At 46.8% G+C, this 17,175-nt stretch overlaps 1 protein-coding gene across 1 annotated transcript in view; it reads left to right on the top strand.

Moving 5' to 3' along the window:
• LOC137624224 (neuronal acetylcholine receptor subunit alpha-7-like) overlaps window positions 1-17,175 on the top strand; it is a 31,078-nt gene that overhangs the window by 4,978 nt on the left and 8,925 nt on the right. The window contains exons 2-5 of the mRNA XM_068354730.1: window positions 13,439-13,620; window positions 13,930-13,974; window positions 15,011-15,120; window positions 15,722-15,944. Coding sequence (XP_068210831.1) covers window positions 13,439-13,620; window positions 13,930-13,974; window positions 15,011-15,120; window positions 15,722-15,944 — 560 coding nt within the window. The remainder of the gene's footprint in view (window positions 1-13,438; window positions 13,621-13,929; window positions 13,975-15,010; window positions 15,121-15,721; window positions 15,945-17,175) is intronic.

The following is a 17,175-nucleotide window of genomic DNA, read 5'->3' as shown; positions in this document are numbered from 1 at the left end:
AATTGGACATTTTGCTTGACCAATACCTTGACCTTTGACCTTAACATGTATTAATTGGCGTGGATTTTCATACACTCAAATATGAATCAAGTTTGAAGTCTCTGTGACAACGATGTCCAAACTTATGGCTGATTACGTGAATTGGACATTTTGCTTGACCAATACCTTGACCTTTGACCTTAACATGTATTAATTGGCGTGGATTTTCATACACTCAAATATGAATCAAGTTTGAAGTCTCTGTGACAACGATGTCCAAACTTATGGCTGATTACGTGAATTGGACTTTTTGCTTGACCATGACCTTGACCTATGAACTTGACCTTCCAAAATTTAATCATTTCCACCTTTTTACATAACAGTTAATCCCTGCAAGTTTCATTACTCTTCCATCAAAATTGTGGCCTGGAAGCTATTCACAAACAAACACACACATACACAAGCAAACAGACAAACAGGAGGTAAAACATAACCTCCTTCCAATTTCGTTGGCGGGGGTAAATAATAATTGAAAAAACCCTCCATTATTAATTCATTTGTACCAATCCTTGCCCCAAAGCAAATCAAATCCTAACCTGTGCTCCTACAATCCTTTAACACGAAATACGATGTCATAACTTCCAGTTATCAAAGTTTTTCAGTGAGATCAAAAATTATCAGATAACTAGAGTTCTCTTGCTTGAGGGTACACTCGGGCACACTATTCTATCTTATCTATCTTCTCTTTTTTTTATATAGGAAAGGTCTATTCTAATATTGTTACTGTTCTTAAAATATTTCCTTTTAATTTTTCATTACTTCTCTTGTAGTTTATTTCCTTCTTTTCTTTCCTCCCTGGGCTATTTTTCCCTGTTTGAGCCCTTGGGCTTATGGCTCTGCTTTTCCAACCATGGTTGTAGTTTAGCTAACAACAACAACAACAACAACAATAATACCCGTTTCCTCAACTTGCTTTCAAAGGCTGAAATTCTATTGAAGCTTCAAATATAAATGACCGTACCTCTGATGAAGTGGGTGGTGAATCATGTACCTGATAATTACTAATACTGCAGTGGGTAGCAGTCTCTTTGAAACGTCCCTGCCTGGCGTTCTTCCAGACTGGGGTTCAAGTCCTGTTTAATTTCTATAGTTTCTTGTAGTGTCTGTAACCTCACCATCCTTGTGAGCTAAGGAAGAGGGGAGGGTTTGGGGGAGACTTTAGGTCTACTTGCTGAGTCAGCAGCAACGTATTGCCTGGCCCTCCCTGGTCTTAGCTTGGGTGGAGAGGTGGCTAGGGCACTGATCTGAGTCATCAGCAGCCATTCTCTGGCCCTCCCTGGTCTTAGCTTGGGTGGAGAGGTGGCTAGGGCACTGATCTGAGTCATCAGCAGCCATTCTCTGGCCCTCCCTGGTCTTAGCTTGGGTGGAGAGGTGGCTAGGGCGCTGATCTGAGTCATCGGCAGCTATTGCCTGACCATTGCGGGTCTTAGCTTGGGTGGAGAGGTGGCTAGGGCACTGATCTGAGTCATCAGCAGCCATTCTCTGGCCCTCCCTGGTCTTAGCTTGGGTGGAGAGGTGGCTAGGGCACTGATCTGAGTCATCAGCAGCCATTCTCTGGCCCTCCCTGGTCTTAGCTTGGGTGGAGAGGTGGCTAGGGCGCTGATCTGAGTCATCGGCAGCTATTGCCTGACCATTGCGGGTCTTAGCTTGGGTGGAGAGGTGGCTAGGGCACTGATCTGAGTCATCAGCAGCCATTCTCTGGCCCTCCCTGGTCTTAGCTTGGGTGGAGAGGTGGCTAGGGCACTGATCTGAGTCATCAGCAGCCATTCTCTGGCCCTCCCTGGTCTTAGCTTGGGTGGAGAGGTGGCTAGGGCACTGATCTGAGTCATCAGCAGCCATTCTCTGGCCCTCCCTGGTCTTAGCTTGGGTGGAGAGGTGGCTAGGGCGCTGATCTGAGTCATCGGCAGCTATTGCCTGACCATTGCGGGTCTTAGCTTGGGTGGAGAGGTGGCTAGGGCACTGATCTGAGTCATCAGCAGCCATTCTCTGGCCCTCCCTGGTCTTAGCTTGGGTGGAGAGGTGGCTAGGGCACTGATCTGAGTCATCAGCAGCCATTCTCTGGCCCTCCCTGGTCTTAGCTTGGGTGGAGAGGTGGCTAGGGCACTGATCTGAGTCATCAGCAGCCATTCTCTGGCCCTCCCTGGTCTTAGCTTGGGTGGAGAGGTGGCTAGGGCGCTGATCTGAGTCATCGGCAGCTATTGCCTGACCATTGCGGGTCTTAGCTTGGGTGGAGAGGTGGCTAGGGCACTGATCTGAGTCATCAGCAGCCATTCTCTGGCCCTCCCTGGTCTTAGCTTGGGTGGAGAGGTGGCTAGGGCGCTGATCTGAGTCATCGGCAGCTATTGCCTGACCATTGCGGGTCTTAGCTTGGGTGGAGAGGTGGCTAGGGCACTGATCTGAGTCATCAGCAGCCATTCTCTGGCCCTCCCTGGTCTTAGCTTGGGTGGAGAGGTGGCTAGGGCACTGATCTGAGTCATCAGCAGCCATTCTCTGGCCCTCCCTGGTCTTAGCTTGGGTGGAGAGGTGGCTAGGGCACTGATCTGAGTCATCAGCAGCCATTCTCTGGCCCTCCCTGGTCTTAGCTTGGGTGGAGAGGTGGCTAGGGCGCTGATCTGAGTCATCGGCAGCTATTGCCTGACCATTGCGGGTCTTAGCTTGGGTGGAGAGGTGGCTAGGGCACTGATCTGAGTCATCAGCAGCCATTCTCTGGCCCTCCCTGGTCTTAGCTTGGGTGGAGAGGTGGCTAGGGCACTGATTTGAGTCATCAGCAGCCATTCTCTGGCCCTCCCTGGTCTTAGCTTGGGTGGAGAGGTGGCTAGGGCACTGATCTGAGTCATCAGCAGCCATTCTCTGGCCCTCCCTGGTCTTAGCTTGGGTGGAGAGGTGGCTAGGGCGCTGATCTGAGTCATCGGCAGCTATTGCCTGACCATTGCGGGTCTTAGCTTGGGTGGAGAGGTGGCTAGGGCACTGATCTGAGTCATCAGCAGCCATTCTCTGGCCCTCCCTGGTCTTAGCTTGGGTGGAGAGGTGGCTAGGGCACTGATCTGAGTCATCAGCAGCCATTCTCTGGCCCTCCCTGGTCTTAGCTTGGGTGGAGAGGTGGCTAGGGCACTGATCTGAGTCATCAGCAGCCATTCTTTGGCCCTCCCTGGTCTTAGCTTGGGTGGAGAGGTGGCTAGGGCACTGATCTGAGTCATCAGCAGCCATTCTCTGGCCCTCCCTGGTCTTAGCTTGGGTGGAGAGGTGGCTAAGGCGCTGATCTGAGTCATCGGCAGCTATTGCCTGACCATTGCGGGTCTTAGCTTGGGTGGAGAGGTGGCTAGGGCACTGATCTGAGTCATCAGCAGCCATTCTCTGGCCCTCCCTGGTCTTAGCTTGGGTGGAGAGGTGGCTAGGGCACTGATCTGAGTCATCAGCAGCCATTCTCTGGCCCTCCCTGGTCTTAGCTTGGGTGGAGAGGTGGCTAGGGCACTGATCTGAGTCATCAGCAGCCATTCTCTGGCCCTCCCTGGTCTTAGCTTGGGTGGAGAGGTGGCTAGGGCGCTGATCTGAGTCATCAGCAGCCATTCTCTGGCCCTCCCTGGTCTTAGCTTGGGTGGAGAGGTGGCTAGGGCGCTGATCTGAGTCATCGGCAGCTATTGCCTGACCATTGCGGGTCTTAGCTTGGGTGGAGAGGTGGCTAGGGCACTGATCTGAGTCATCAGCAGCCATTCTCTAGCCCTCCCTGGTCTTAGCTTGGGTGGAGAGGTGGCTAGGGCACTGATCTGAGTCATCAGCAGCCATTCTCTGGCCCTCCCTGGTCTTAGCTTGGGTGGAGAGGTGGCTAGGGCACTGATCTGAGTCATCAGCAGCCATTCTCTGGCCCTCCCTGGTCTTAGCTTGGGTGGAGAGGTGGCTAGGGCGCTGATCTGAGTCATCGGCAGCTATTGCCTGACCATTGCGGGTCTTAGCTTGGGTGGAGAGGTGGCTAGGGCACTGATCTGAGTCATCAGCAGCCATTCTCTGGCCCTCCCTGGTCTTAGCTTGGGTGGAGAGGTGGCTAGGGCACTGATCTGAGTCATCAGCAGCCATTCTCTGGCCCTCCCTGGTCTTAGCTTGGGTGGAGAGGTGGCTAGGGCGCTGATCTGAGTCATCAGCAGCCATTCTCTGGCCCTCCCTGGTCTTAGCTTGGGTGGAGAGGTGGCTAGGGCGCTGATCTGAGTCATCGGCAGCTATTGCCTGACCATTGCGGGTCTTAGCTTGGGTGGAGAGGTGGCTAGGGCACTGATCTGAGTCATCAGCAGCCATTCTCTGGCCCTCCCTGGTCTTAGCTTGGGTGGAGAGGTGGCTAGGGCACTGATCTGAGTCATCAGCAGCCATTCTCTGGCCCTCCCTGGTCTTAGCTTGGGTGGAGAGGTGGCTAGGGCGCTGATCTGAGTCATCGGCAGCTATTGCCTGGCCATTGCAGGTCTTAGCTTGGGTGGAGAGGTGGCTAGGGCACTGATCTGAGTCATCAGCAGCCATTCTCTGGCCCTCCCTGGTCTTAGCTTGGGTGGAGAGGTGGCTAGGGCGCTGATCTGAGTCATCGGCAGCTATTGCCTGGCCATTGCAGGTCTTAGCTTGGGTGGAGAGGTGGCTAGGGCACTGATCTGAGTCATCAGCAGCCATTCTCTGGCCCTCCCTGGTCTTAGCTTGGGTGGAGAGGTGGCTAGGGCACTGATCTGAGTCATCAGCAGCCATTCTCTGGCCCTCCCTGGTCTTAGCTTGGGTGGAGAGGTGGCTAGGGCACTGATCTGAGTCATCAGCAGCCATTCTCTGGCCCTCCCTGGTCTTAGCTTGGGTGGAGAGGTGGCTAGGGCGCTGATCTGAGTCATCGGCAGCTATTGCCTGGCCATTGCAGGTCTTAGCTTGGGTGGAGAGGTGGCTAGGGCACTGATCTGAGTCATCAGCAGCCATTCTCTGGCCCTCCCTGGTCTTAGCTTGGGTGGAGAGGTGGCTAGGGCACTGATCTGAGTCATCAGCAGCCATTCTCTGGCCCTCCCTGGTCTTAGCTTGGGTGGAGAGGTGGCTAGGGCGCTGATCTGAGTCATCGGCAGCTATTGCCTTGCCATTGCAGGTCTTAGCTTGGGTGGAGAGGTGGCTAGGGCACTGATCTGAGTCATCAGCAGCCATTCTCTGGCCCTCCCTGGTCTTAGCTTGGGTGGAGAGGTGGCTAGGGCGCTGATCTGAGTCATCAGCAGCCATTCTCTGGCCCTCCCTGGTCTTAGCTTGGGTGGAGAGGTGGCTAGGGCGCTGATCTGAGTCATCAGCAGCCATTCTCTGGCCCTCCCTGGTCTTAGCTTGGGTGGAGAGGTGGCTAGGGCGCTGATCTGAGTCATCGGCAGCTATTGCCTGACCATTGCGGGTCTTAGCTTGGGTGGAGAGGTGGCTAGGGCACTGATCTGAGTCATCAGCAGCCATTCTCTGGCCCTCCCTGGTCTTAGCTTGGGTGGAGAGGTGGCTAGGGCACTGATCTGAGTCATCAGCAGCCATTCTCTGGCCCTCCCTGGTCTTAGCTTGGGTGGAGAGGTGGCTAGGGCGCTGATCTGAGTCATCGGCAGCTATTGCCTGGCCATTGCAGGTCTTAGCTTGGGTGGAGAGGTGGCTAGGGCACTGATCTGAGTCATCAGCAGCCATTCTCTGGCCCTCCCTGGTCTTAGCTTGGGTGGAGAGGTGGCTAGGGCGCTGATCTGAGTCATCGGCAGCTATTGCCTGGCCATTGCAGGTCTTAGCTTGGGTGGAGAGGTGGCTAGGGCACTGATCTGAGTCATCAGCAGCCATTCTCTGGCCCTCCCTGGTCTTAGCTTGGGTGGAGAGGTGGCTAGGGCGCTGATCTGAGTCATCGGCAGCTATTGCCTGGCCATTGCAGGTCTTAGCTTGGGTGGAGAGGTGGCTAGGGCACTGATCTGAGTCATCAGCAGCCATTCTCTGGCCCTCCCTGGTCTTAGCTTGGGTGGAGAGGTGGCTAGGGCGCTGATCTGAGTCATCGGCAGCTATTGCCTGGCCATTGCAGGTCTTAGCTTGGGTGGAGAGGTGGCTAGGGCACTGATCTGAGTCATCAGCAGCCATTCTCTGGCCCTCCCTGGTCTTAGCTTGGGTGGAGAGGTGGCTAGGGCGCTGATCTGAGTCATCGGCAGCTATTGCCTGGCCATTGCAGGTCTTAGCTTGGGTGGAGAGGTGGCTAGGGCACTGATCTGAGTCATCAGCAGCCATTCTCTGGCCCTCCCTGGTCTTAGCTTGGGTGGAGAGGTGGCTAGGGCGCTGATCTGAGTCATCGGCAGCTATTGCCTGGCCATTGCAGGTCTTAGCTTGGGTGGAGAGGTGGCTAGGGCACTGATCTGAGTCATCAGCAGCCATTCTCTGGCCCTCCCTGGTCTTAGCTTGGGTGGAGAGGTGGCTAGGGCGCTGATCTGAGTCATCGGCAGCTATTGCCTGGCCATTGCAGGTCTTAGCTTGGGTGGAGAGGTGGCTAGGGCACTGATCTGAGTCATCAGCAGCCATTCTCTGGCCCTCCCTGGTCTTAGCTTGGGTGGAGAGGTGGCTAGGGCGCTGATCTGAGTCATCGGCAGCTATTGCCTGGCCATTGCAGGTCTTAGCTTGGGTGGAGAGGTGGCTAGGGCACTGATCTGAGTCATCAGCAGCCATTCTCTGGCCCTCCCTGGTCTTAGCTTGGGTGGAGAGGTGGCTAGGGCGCTGATCTGAGTCATCGGCAGCCATTCTCTGGCCCTCCCTGGTCTTAGCTTGGGTGGAGAGGTGGCTAGGGCGCTGATCTGAGTCATCGGCAGCTATTGCCTTGCCATTGCAGGTCTTAGCTTGGGTGGAGAGGTGGCTAGGGCGCTGATCTGAGTCATCGGCAGCTATTGCCTGGCCATTGCAGGTCTTAGCTTGGGTGGAGAGGTGGCTAGGGCGCTGATCTGAGTCATCGGCAGCTATTGCCTGGCCATTGCAGGTCTTAGCTTGGGTGGAGAGGTGGCTAGGGCGCTGATCTGAGTCATCGGCAGCTATTGCCTGGCCATTGCAGGTCTTAGCTTGGGTGGAGAGGTGGCTAGGGCGCTGATCTGAGTCATCGGCAGCTATTGCCTGGCCATTGCAGGTCTTAGCTTGGGTGGAGAGGTGGCTAGGGCGCTGATCTGAGTCATCGGCAGCTATTGCCTGGCCATTGCAGGTCTTAGCTTGGGTGGAGAGGTGGCTAGGGCGCTGATCTGAGTCATCGGCAGCTATTGCCTGGCCATTGCAGGTCTTAGCTTGGGTGGAGAGGTGGCTAGGGCGCTGATCTGAGTCATCGGCAGCTATTGCCTGGCCATTGCAGGTCTTAGCTTGGGTGGAGAGGTGGCTAGGGCGCTGATCTGAGTCATCGGCAGCTATTGCCTGGCCATTGCAGGTCTTAGCTTGGGTGGAGAGGTGGCTAGGGCGCTGATCTGAGTCATCGGCAGCTATTGCCTGGCCATTGCAGGTCTTAGCTTGGGTGGAGAGGTGGCTAGGGCGCTGATCTGAGTCATCGGCAGCTATTGCCTGGCCATTGCAGGTCTTAGCTTGGGTGGAGAGGTGGCTAGGGCGCTGATCTGAGTCATCGGCAGCTATTGCCTGGCCATTGCAGGTCTTAGCTTGGGTGGAGAGGTGGCTAGGGCGCTGATCTGAGTCATCGGCAGCTATTGCCTGGCCATTGCAGGTCTTAGCTTGGGTGGAGAGGTGGCTAGGGCGCTGATCTGAGTCATCGGCAGCTATTGCCTGGCCATTGCAGGTCTTAGCTTGGGTGGAGAGGTGGCTAGGGCGCTGATCTGAGTCATCGGCAGCTATTGCCTGGCCATTGCAGGTCTTAGCTTGGGTGGAGAGGTGGCTAGGGCGCTGATCTGAGTCATCGGCAGCTATTGCCTGGCCATTGCAGGTCTTAGCTTGGGTGGAGAGGTGGCTAGGGCGCTGATCTGAGTCATCGGCAGCTATTGCCTGGCCATTGCAGGTCTTAGCTTGGGTGGAGAGGTGGCTAGGGCGCTGATCTGAGTCATCGGCAGCTATTGCCTGGCCATTGCAGGTCTTAGCTTGGGTGGAGAGGTGGCTAGGGCGCTGATCTGAGTCATCGGCAGCTATTGCCTGGCCATTGCAGGTCTTAGCTTGGGTGGAGAGGTGGCTAGGGCGCTGATCTGAGTCATCGGCAGCTATTGCCTGGCCATTGCAGGTCTTAGCTTGGGTGGAGAGGTGGCTAGGGCGCTGATCTGAGTCATCGGCAGCTATTGCCTGGCCATTGCAGGTCTTAGCTTGGGTGGAGAGGTGGCTAGGGCGCTGATCTGAGTCATCGGCAGCTATTGCCTGGCCATTGCAGGTCTTAGCTTGGGTGGAGAGGTGGCTAGGGCGCTGATCTGAGTCATCGGCAGCTATTGCCTGGCCATTGCAGGTCTTAGCTTGGGTGGAGAGGTGGCTAGGGCGCTGATCTGAGTCATCGGCAGCTATTGCCTGGCCATTGCAGGTCTTAGCTTGGGTGGAGAGGTGGCTAGGGCGCTGATCTGAGTCATCGGCAGCTATTGCCTGGCCATTGCAGGTCTTAGCTTGGGTGGAGAGGTGGCTAGGGCGCTGATCTGAGTCATCGGCAGCTATTGCCTGGCCATTGCAGGTCTTAGCTTGGGTGGAGAGGTGGCTAGGGCGCTGATCTGAGTCATCGGCAGCTATTGCCTGGCCATTGCAGGTCTTAGCTTGGGTGGAGAGGTGGCTAGGGCACTGATCGGAGTCATCAGCAGTCATTCTCTGGCCCTCCCTGGTCTTAACTTGGGTAGGAAGGGCGCTAGGGCGCTGATTGGAGTCATCAGCAGCCATTCTCTGCCCCTCCCTGGTCTTAGCTTGGATGGAGAGGTGGCTAGGGCCCTGATCTGAGTCATCAGCAGCCACTGTCGGGCCCTCCCTGGTCTTAGCTTAGGTAGAGTGGGGGATGGGGTGCTGCTCTGAGTCATCAGCAGCCATTGCCTGGCCATCCTTGGTCTTAGCTTGGATGGATGGGGCTTGGGACCTGATCATATGTATATATGTTCAGTCTCTAGGGCAATGTCTTACTAGCTAAGGCAACGTCACTGTCCCTTGCCTCTCCCATTCATTAATAGCCATTAAACCATTTAAAAAACTACTAACCTCATCGTTGGAATCAGCAATTTCAGAAGAAAGAAAATAAGAAAAAAATCTTTCCATAAAAGCACAAACTCCCCCTCAGAAAAACGATTTTTTCATGGCCTTAATGAATCAACTCCTTCACAAGCTTTTAAACTCCCAACATGTTCACCTTATCGCATCACTGGAGTGACGAGATACCAGGATCCTCTTATGCTATCAGCTGATATGGAGCTCAACTGGTGGTGAGCGAGCGACACATTCAAGATTACAGACTACTTGGAAGTTAGAAAGTTATTGTTATTGTTATTATCATTATCCAAAGCTGTTCATATGGAACATCCATATATGACCAATGATTTGTTCAGCTTCCATGCACAGAACTGAAGGTCTATCAGTAAGAAAAGTGAGCTTAAAGAGAACAGAAGCACAGTATAGATGAATATTACAAAATTAACCCAAAAAAAAAAAAAAAAAAGTGGGATATTGTAAAAACAGTATTACTGTACCATTTTCTCTATCTTCAATTTGGGATCACACTCTTTCAACTCCTGCTGTTGAGTTTGATGGGAACCATGCATTCTTCAGTATAGGTTTGTTTTTTGTCTGTTTTCACTACTGTTCATAACCTTACATGACTAAGAACTTTGGAGGGGGGTCATCAGCAGTCAATGTATGGTCTTCCCTGGTCCTAGCTTGGGTGGAGGTGGGACTTGCTTAGTCTCCTGGATATAGCAGGTTCATCTTCTGAGTCATCAGCAGCCATTGTATGGTCTTCCCTGGTCATAGCTTGGGTGGAGGATGAACTTGCTTAGTCTCCAGGATTTAGCCAGTTCATCTTCTGAGTCATCAGCAGCCAATGAATGGTCTTCCCTAGTCCTAGCTTAGGTGGAGGAAGGACTTGATTGGTCTCCAGGATATAGTAGGTCCACCTGCTGAGTCATCAGCAGCCAATACATGGTCTTAACTGGTCCTAGCTTGGGTGGAGGGACTTTCTTGGTCTCCAGGATATAGTCCTGGCCCTTGTCATTGCTCCTCATGAGTAACCTTTAAACATGAATCCTCTTTGAAGACCATCACTGTTGTGACATATAGCTATATTGTGTCAACTATTCTAAATAAAATACTCATTGGCTAGGCATGGAGCTCATAAGGGCATTAAGTTCTGTCTTTTAGGCTCCAGCATAAAAAACTCTTGATCAGAGATAGCAACTAATACAGAACTATCTCTTTAATTTACGATAGCTTAAGGCTTACTTATGAATTTGAGCCAAACGCTCTACCGCTATGATCAGGGAGACCATCCAGTGCCAAGTTGCAATGAAGGGTAAAGATTTAAGCTTGCTTTACACGAGCAGATTTGTTCCGTGCGGAAATATTTCCTCGTTATAAAGTATGTCTTCACGCGAGAGGAATTTCCCTGAGCGGCCTCGTAGTTCCTATAAGCCGCTACACTGGAACCCCGCGGGTTAGCAGTGCAAACAGCTTGTATATCACTACCGCTCGGAAATTCTTCCTAGCGGACAGCGTGTGAAGGGCCTCATCGGTCTTCACCGATCTAATTCCCGAATCCCCGAGGACAAAACCAAGCGGGATCAATCCCCTCGCCTGAAGCGAACCTAGGAGGTTGGAAAGCAAGGAAGGAAGGTATGGCAGAAGGCTAAAACTAGATTGCAGCTAAGGGCCGAAACGGCGCTGTAAACACCATTTAGCATAACTTACAGGGACACCCCAAAGGGTGGACTGATGGCCCCAATGCCCCCAAGAATATTGATTTTATCAAATTTAGACAAAAAATTGAGCACACTGAGATATCAAGGAAGTTGGGTCCTATGCAGTACATCAGGCAACCAACCCCTTAATGTAGGGATAGTTGTGGGATAGACGAGATGCTTTGCTAGAAGGCATTAGAGAGGGCGCGTCAGGCAACCGACCCCTTAATGTAGGGATAGTTGTGGGATAGACGAGATGCTTTGCTAGAAGGCATTAGAGAGGGCGCGTCGGGCAACCGACCCCTTAATGTAGGGATAGTGGTGAGATAGAATAGATGCTTTGATGGAAGGCATTGGCGAGGGGGCATTAGGCAACCGACCCCTTAATGTAAGGATAGTGGTGGGATAGAATAGACGCTTTGACAGAAGGCATTGGAGAGAGCGCATCAGGCAGCCCACCCCTTAATGTAGGGAAAGAAGAAGATACACCAATCCTAGGTCACGGTAGACTTCGATGCATTTTTAGATATAAAACATACACTTTATCTACAACATAGTAAGAACCATCTTTCTCATAATAACTCGAACCTCGAATTCTTATCAGAGCATTTATCTCTCTGATTATAGACCAGAATACCTTTGGAACATTGGTGAAAAAAAAAATGAAGATAAAGATAAAATAAAAGATTATCTTTGAAGTATAAGTTTCGGCTGAGGAAACATGCAAACTACTTTGTTAGGTCTGAAGTAATCCCTATTCTATGTTTTATGTATTTTACTATATAGGATGAGGACCTGTAAACAGAGTGAAAGTTTATGGGAAAATAGTCTATATATGAAAAATGTATCAATGTTATTACTGTTGTGAAAATATTTAATATTAATTGTTCATTATCTCTCTTGCAGTTTATTTATTTCTTTATTTCCTTTATTCACTGGGCTATCTTTCCCTTGGGCTTATAGCAGCCTGCTTATTATTAATTTTCTCTTTTTCTTCTTTCATAAAAGCTGAAACTGAGTTTCAATTATTGAAAGAGTCAATATCCACTTCAAATTAGTTTCTGTTATTAAAAGAGCCAATATCCAATTCAAATTAGAGCTGCTGTTATTGAAAGAGTCAATATCCACTTCAAATTGGAGTTTCTCTTATTGAAGCAGCCAATATCCACTTACAATTAGAGTTTCTCTTACTAAAAGAGTCAATATCCACTTCAAATTACAGTTTCTCTTATTGAAAGAGCCAATATCCCATTCAAATTATAGTTTCTGTTATTGAAATAGCCAATATCAATTTCAAATTAGTTCTTATTATTGAAAGAACCAATTTCTACTTAAAAATAAAGTTTCTCTTATTGAAAGAGTCAATATCCACTTCAAATTAGAATTTCTCTTATTGAAAGATTCAATATCCACTTACAATTAGGGTTTATCTTGTTGAAAGATTCAATATCCATTTACAATTAGGGTTTCTCCTATTGAAAGAGTCAATATCCACTTCAAATCAAATGTATCTTTCGTATCCTTTTGGATCAAAACTGAAGACGAAACAAAAGTCACATGATCCCAGTAAGGATGGTCAGTCTTCAGATGACACTTGAAGAAGAAGAAGAAGAAGAAGAAGAAGAAGAAGAAGAAGAAGAAGAAGAAGAAGAAGAAGAAGAAGAAGAAGAAGAAGAAGAATCACCGGTTTAAGATGAAGTCAAGATGATAAGATACTATAAAGTGATCTTCGATGATTTTCTCTCCTATCTTCCTTAATCAGTTGTTGGTTACAATTTCTTCGAAATCGTGTCAAGTCAGCAGTTTTTATACATCAGTCGACTCGTTCATGACCAATTCATAGATTAAAAAATCCGGAGATTACCTTATTAATCTCAATACATATATATGAATATACACATACTATAATAATATATATATACATATATATACACATATATATCAATATATATTGTATATATTCATATACTAGTGTACATGACCCGTCAAAAATAAGAGCCCAATATTTAGATATCTATGCACACCCAACCTTTCTAACGAGGGTATAACTACTCTCTATACCCTTCCCAGAGACACGTCTGGCAATGCTGCTGACAGAAATATATACTGTGTATATATATATATATATATATATATATATATATATATATATATATATATATATATATATATATATATATATATATGGGCATATATATATATCTATATATACACATATATAAATATAAATATATATATATATAATATATATATATATATATATATATATATATATATATATATATATATATATATATATATATATATATATATATATTTAAGACTGTTCCATTGTTGTTTCACCAATTGTATGCTGTGCATGGTTTTAGAGAAAAAAAAAACTTCATTACCACTGGTATTTGTGTTGCTACTACCAAAATAAATCTGAGGAAACTTATGGTCAGCTTTTAAAGAAAATAAAAGATTTAGAACCATCTTGTACACCTTCAACTATAACAGTACATATCGAATAGGCAAATACAGAATGCGTTCCTTGAAGAAGAGAGTGAATAATGAATTTATCAATATATCTCTTGCAGGAAACATGTCATTCGACGATTTCAGTGGCTGGACAGAAGAGAGTGAACCGGTCAAGGAGAACTGGATTGCACGCCTTTATGAAGACAAGCTGAAAAACTACAACAAGGATGCCAGACCAGTCAAGAACCCCAGCCATAATACTACAGTTTATTTGGGTCTATATCTATCCAGCTTAGATGTGGTGAGTTTGGGGGGAATTAAATCTTTTTAGAAATGGGTTGAATATTGACAAATATATACCTTTTAAGAATTCCACAGAATGTTGGATGAATTGTCATTGCTTCACCTGATCCGTTGAACCAATCTTATCAGATCTTGAGTACTCGTATAAATTAACTGTATATTTCAGCTTTCACTGGAATTTTCTACTTCTTGATAAGGATTGTTCAAGATATTTCAAATATCATAATGCTTACTTCATCATTTCTTCTGATATCTTATCAGTATACTAAACCAATGACAGAACGGATAATTTTTTTTTCCTTAACAGGACGATTTGAAGCAGCAGATGACAGTCAACGCATGGTCAATCATGGTGAGTGGCATCGCGTCCTTAGTCATGAGTTCTTAAAACATCTAAATCATCTTAACTCATAAGATGTTATGTCGATTAAGAAACTTCAGTCAATTCAAAATAGCTTTTGTCATAGTAAAACAATAAATTCTTAAATCCTAATATTCAAACGGCAAACAATATGATTAGGATGGCCCAGCGCATCAACGAGAAAGGTCGAAAAATTGGAACGGACTAACTAACCTCTTAAACGGATTTAAATGCCTTAAATAGAGAAAGAGACGAGTATATAGTCCTGAATAAAACAAATGAACCTATGTATTTTCTTTCCTTAACTTGAGAGCTTTCTTCCGCAGCCTCCCGTTATCCCAATAAAGAGGTCTTCTCAACTTTCCCAATCACTAACAATATCATGAAAACGTTAAATATTGATGAAGTAGACTCCTCTCTATGACACAAATGGTTACAACTTCTGTCAAAATTTATAAAGAATATTCTTAAACTTTTAAAGAACTTGATGACCTCCGCAGAAAAAAGATGGTGATAGGTTATGCTTTCCTTACTGTCTATGTGTATTTAAATAACAGGTGAAGAAATGTATGAACTTTCGTTGCAAAGTACACCCTCTTACCTAGTATAAAAGGCTAAGATTTTTAATAATTCAAAGACTTCATTACCAACCATTTATATGAGGTATCCTTTTTGTAATGCCCATATTACTTCAAGGAATTAGTTACATTTTTCCCTCTTAGAAGGCCTTGATGAAATCATATTCTATTGAGTGCCATCTTTGTCAATTTGTTTTGAGATTCACTATAAGAAATCAGCTGGAATCTCCAAAGGATAAATGGAATATGATCTTTAGCCTAGTACCCCAAAAAATAAGCCTGCTAACTATATATGAAAATCACCATCATCTCCTCCTACGCCTATTGACGCAAAGGCCTAAAAAAATATGAAAATAAACTCTAAGGAAATCTTGCAATCTACTTGTGATTTTACTTGGTCTATAATCAACAGGCTGACAATATAAATCTAAACCCTCTTACATTTGCAGTCATGGACAGACGAGCACCTCAACTGGGAACCTAAAAACTACATGAATATTAACAGAGTTCATTTCGATCAGACGGATGTTTGGACTCCAGACATAGCTGTGTTTAACAGGTAAGTTATTCAACTTCTCAGTTTTTTAGGAGTGAGATGATTATCATTATTGCTAGCTAAGCTACTGTCCTAGTTGGAAAAGCAAGATGCTATATACCCAAGGGGTTCAACAGGGAAACTAGCCCAGTGAAGAAAGGAAATAAGGAAACATAATATTATGCCAGAGTGTGCCAATTAGCAAGGGAACTCTAATCCAAGACTGTGGAAGACTATGGTCCAGAGGCTATGGCACTACCCGTAGAGAACCCAAGACAGGTGAAGACCATGATACACACTATGGCACCACCTGAGATTAGAGAACAATGGTTTGATTTTGCAGTGTCCTTCCAGAAGAGCTGATTATAATGGGAAAGACACAGACATAAATCAGACTAAAGTACGAGAATCTTTCTCAATCATTGACCAAAAAACTTTAATGGGATATTCTTTACAATATGTAACCAACTGATCTTTGATAACCTTACTTCTTATGCAATGTATCATAACCTGTCTCATGTTAGCTCCTATTACAGTTAAATGTGCCTTGTGATAGCTCAGACACTTACTCTTTAAGAATATTTCCTAAATGTCTCATTCGACTAACTAATCTTTAACATTCCAGTGCTGATTCAACTGGCGTAGTCCCATTCGTCAAAGTTCCAGTGATCACAGATTATATAGGCAGGACCTACTGGTTTCCACCAACCCACATTACAGTTAACTGTGAACTCGACATATCGGAATGGCCCAGCGACCAGCACGAGTGCCTCGTCCGAATGGGGTCTTGGTCCCACCATGGACAGCAGATAGATATTCAGATCATCAAGCATAACGAAACAACGGATGTAAGAATAACTGATTGAAAGTTCCTTAGTCACTGAAATTTCTGGAGAATCTTATTCTCTTCAGCTGACAGTAGTTTAAAACCATATAGAATCACTGTACATCTCAAGCTGATGAAGAATATTCAACTCCAAATAACTTCTAATAGTAAAATCCTTACAGAATACATCTTAAAGATAGAGAAAAATGTTATTTTTATTAGTAAAATAAATTTTTGAATATACTTACCCGATAATCATGTAGCTGTCAACTCCGTTGCCCGACAGAATTCTATGGAGGGATACGCCAGCTATCACAATACTAGAAGGGGGTGTACTTACCAGCGCCACCTGTGGCCAGGTACTATAGTACTTCTTGTTGACACCTCCTCAATTTTTCCTCGGTCCACTGGTTCTCTATGGGGAGGAAGGGAGGGTCGATTAAATCATGATTATCGGGTAAGTATATTCAAAAATTTATTTTACTAATAAAAATAACATTTTTCAATATTAAACTTACCCGATAATCATGTAGCTGATTCACACCCAGGGGGGTGGGTGAAAAACCAGTGTACAAGACTAAAGGATAGCTAAGTATCCCGTATTTCATATAATCAGTTATCCACAATAACAATGAAATAATAAGTACCTGGTAAGGAAGTCGACTTGAACCGTTACTCTGCCTTTAATAAGATCGTCTTCCTTACTGAGCGCAGCGTTCCTCTTGGGAGGCTGAATCAACTCAAAGGTGCTAAAGTATACAGGGCTGCCACCCATACTAAAGGACCTCATCACAACCTTTAACCTCGGCGCTTCTCAAGAAAGAATTGACCACCCGCCAAATCAACAAGGATGTGGAAGGCTTCTTAGCCGACCGTACAACCCATAAAAAGTATTCAAGAGAAAGGTTAAAAGGTTATGGGATTATGGGAATGTAGTGGCTGAGCCCTCGCCTACTACTGCATTCGTTGCTACGAATGGTCCCAGGGTGTAGCAGTACTCGTAAAGAGACTGGACATCTTTGAGATAGAATGATGCGAACACTGACTTGCTTCTCCAATAGGTTGCATCCATAACACTCTGCAGAGAATGGCTCTGTTTGAAGGCCACTGAAGTAGCCACAGCTCCCACTTCATGTGTCCTTACCTTCAGCAAAGCAAGGTCTTCTTCCTTCAGATGAGAATGTGTTTCTCTAATCAGAAGCCTGAATAGTAAGAAACTGAGTTCTTAGAACTTGGAAAAGAAGGTTTCTTGA

Source organism: Palaemon carinicauda, chromosome 2 (genome assembly GCF_036898095.1).
Source record: "Palaemon carinicauda isolate YSFRI2023 chromosome 2, ASM3689809v2, whole genome shotgun sequence".
Lineage (NCBI taxonomy): Eukaryota > Metazoa > Arthropoda > Malacostraca > Decapoda > Palaemonidae > Palaemon > Palaemon carinicauda.
This window is presented reverse-complemented; position numbering and strand designations above follow the sequence as displayed.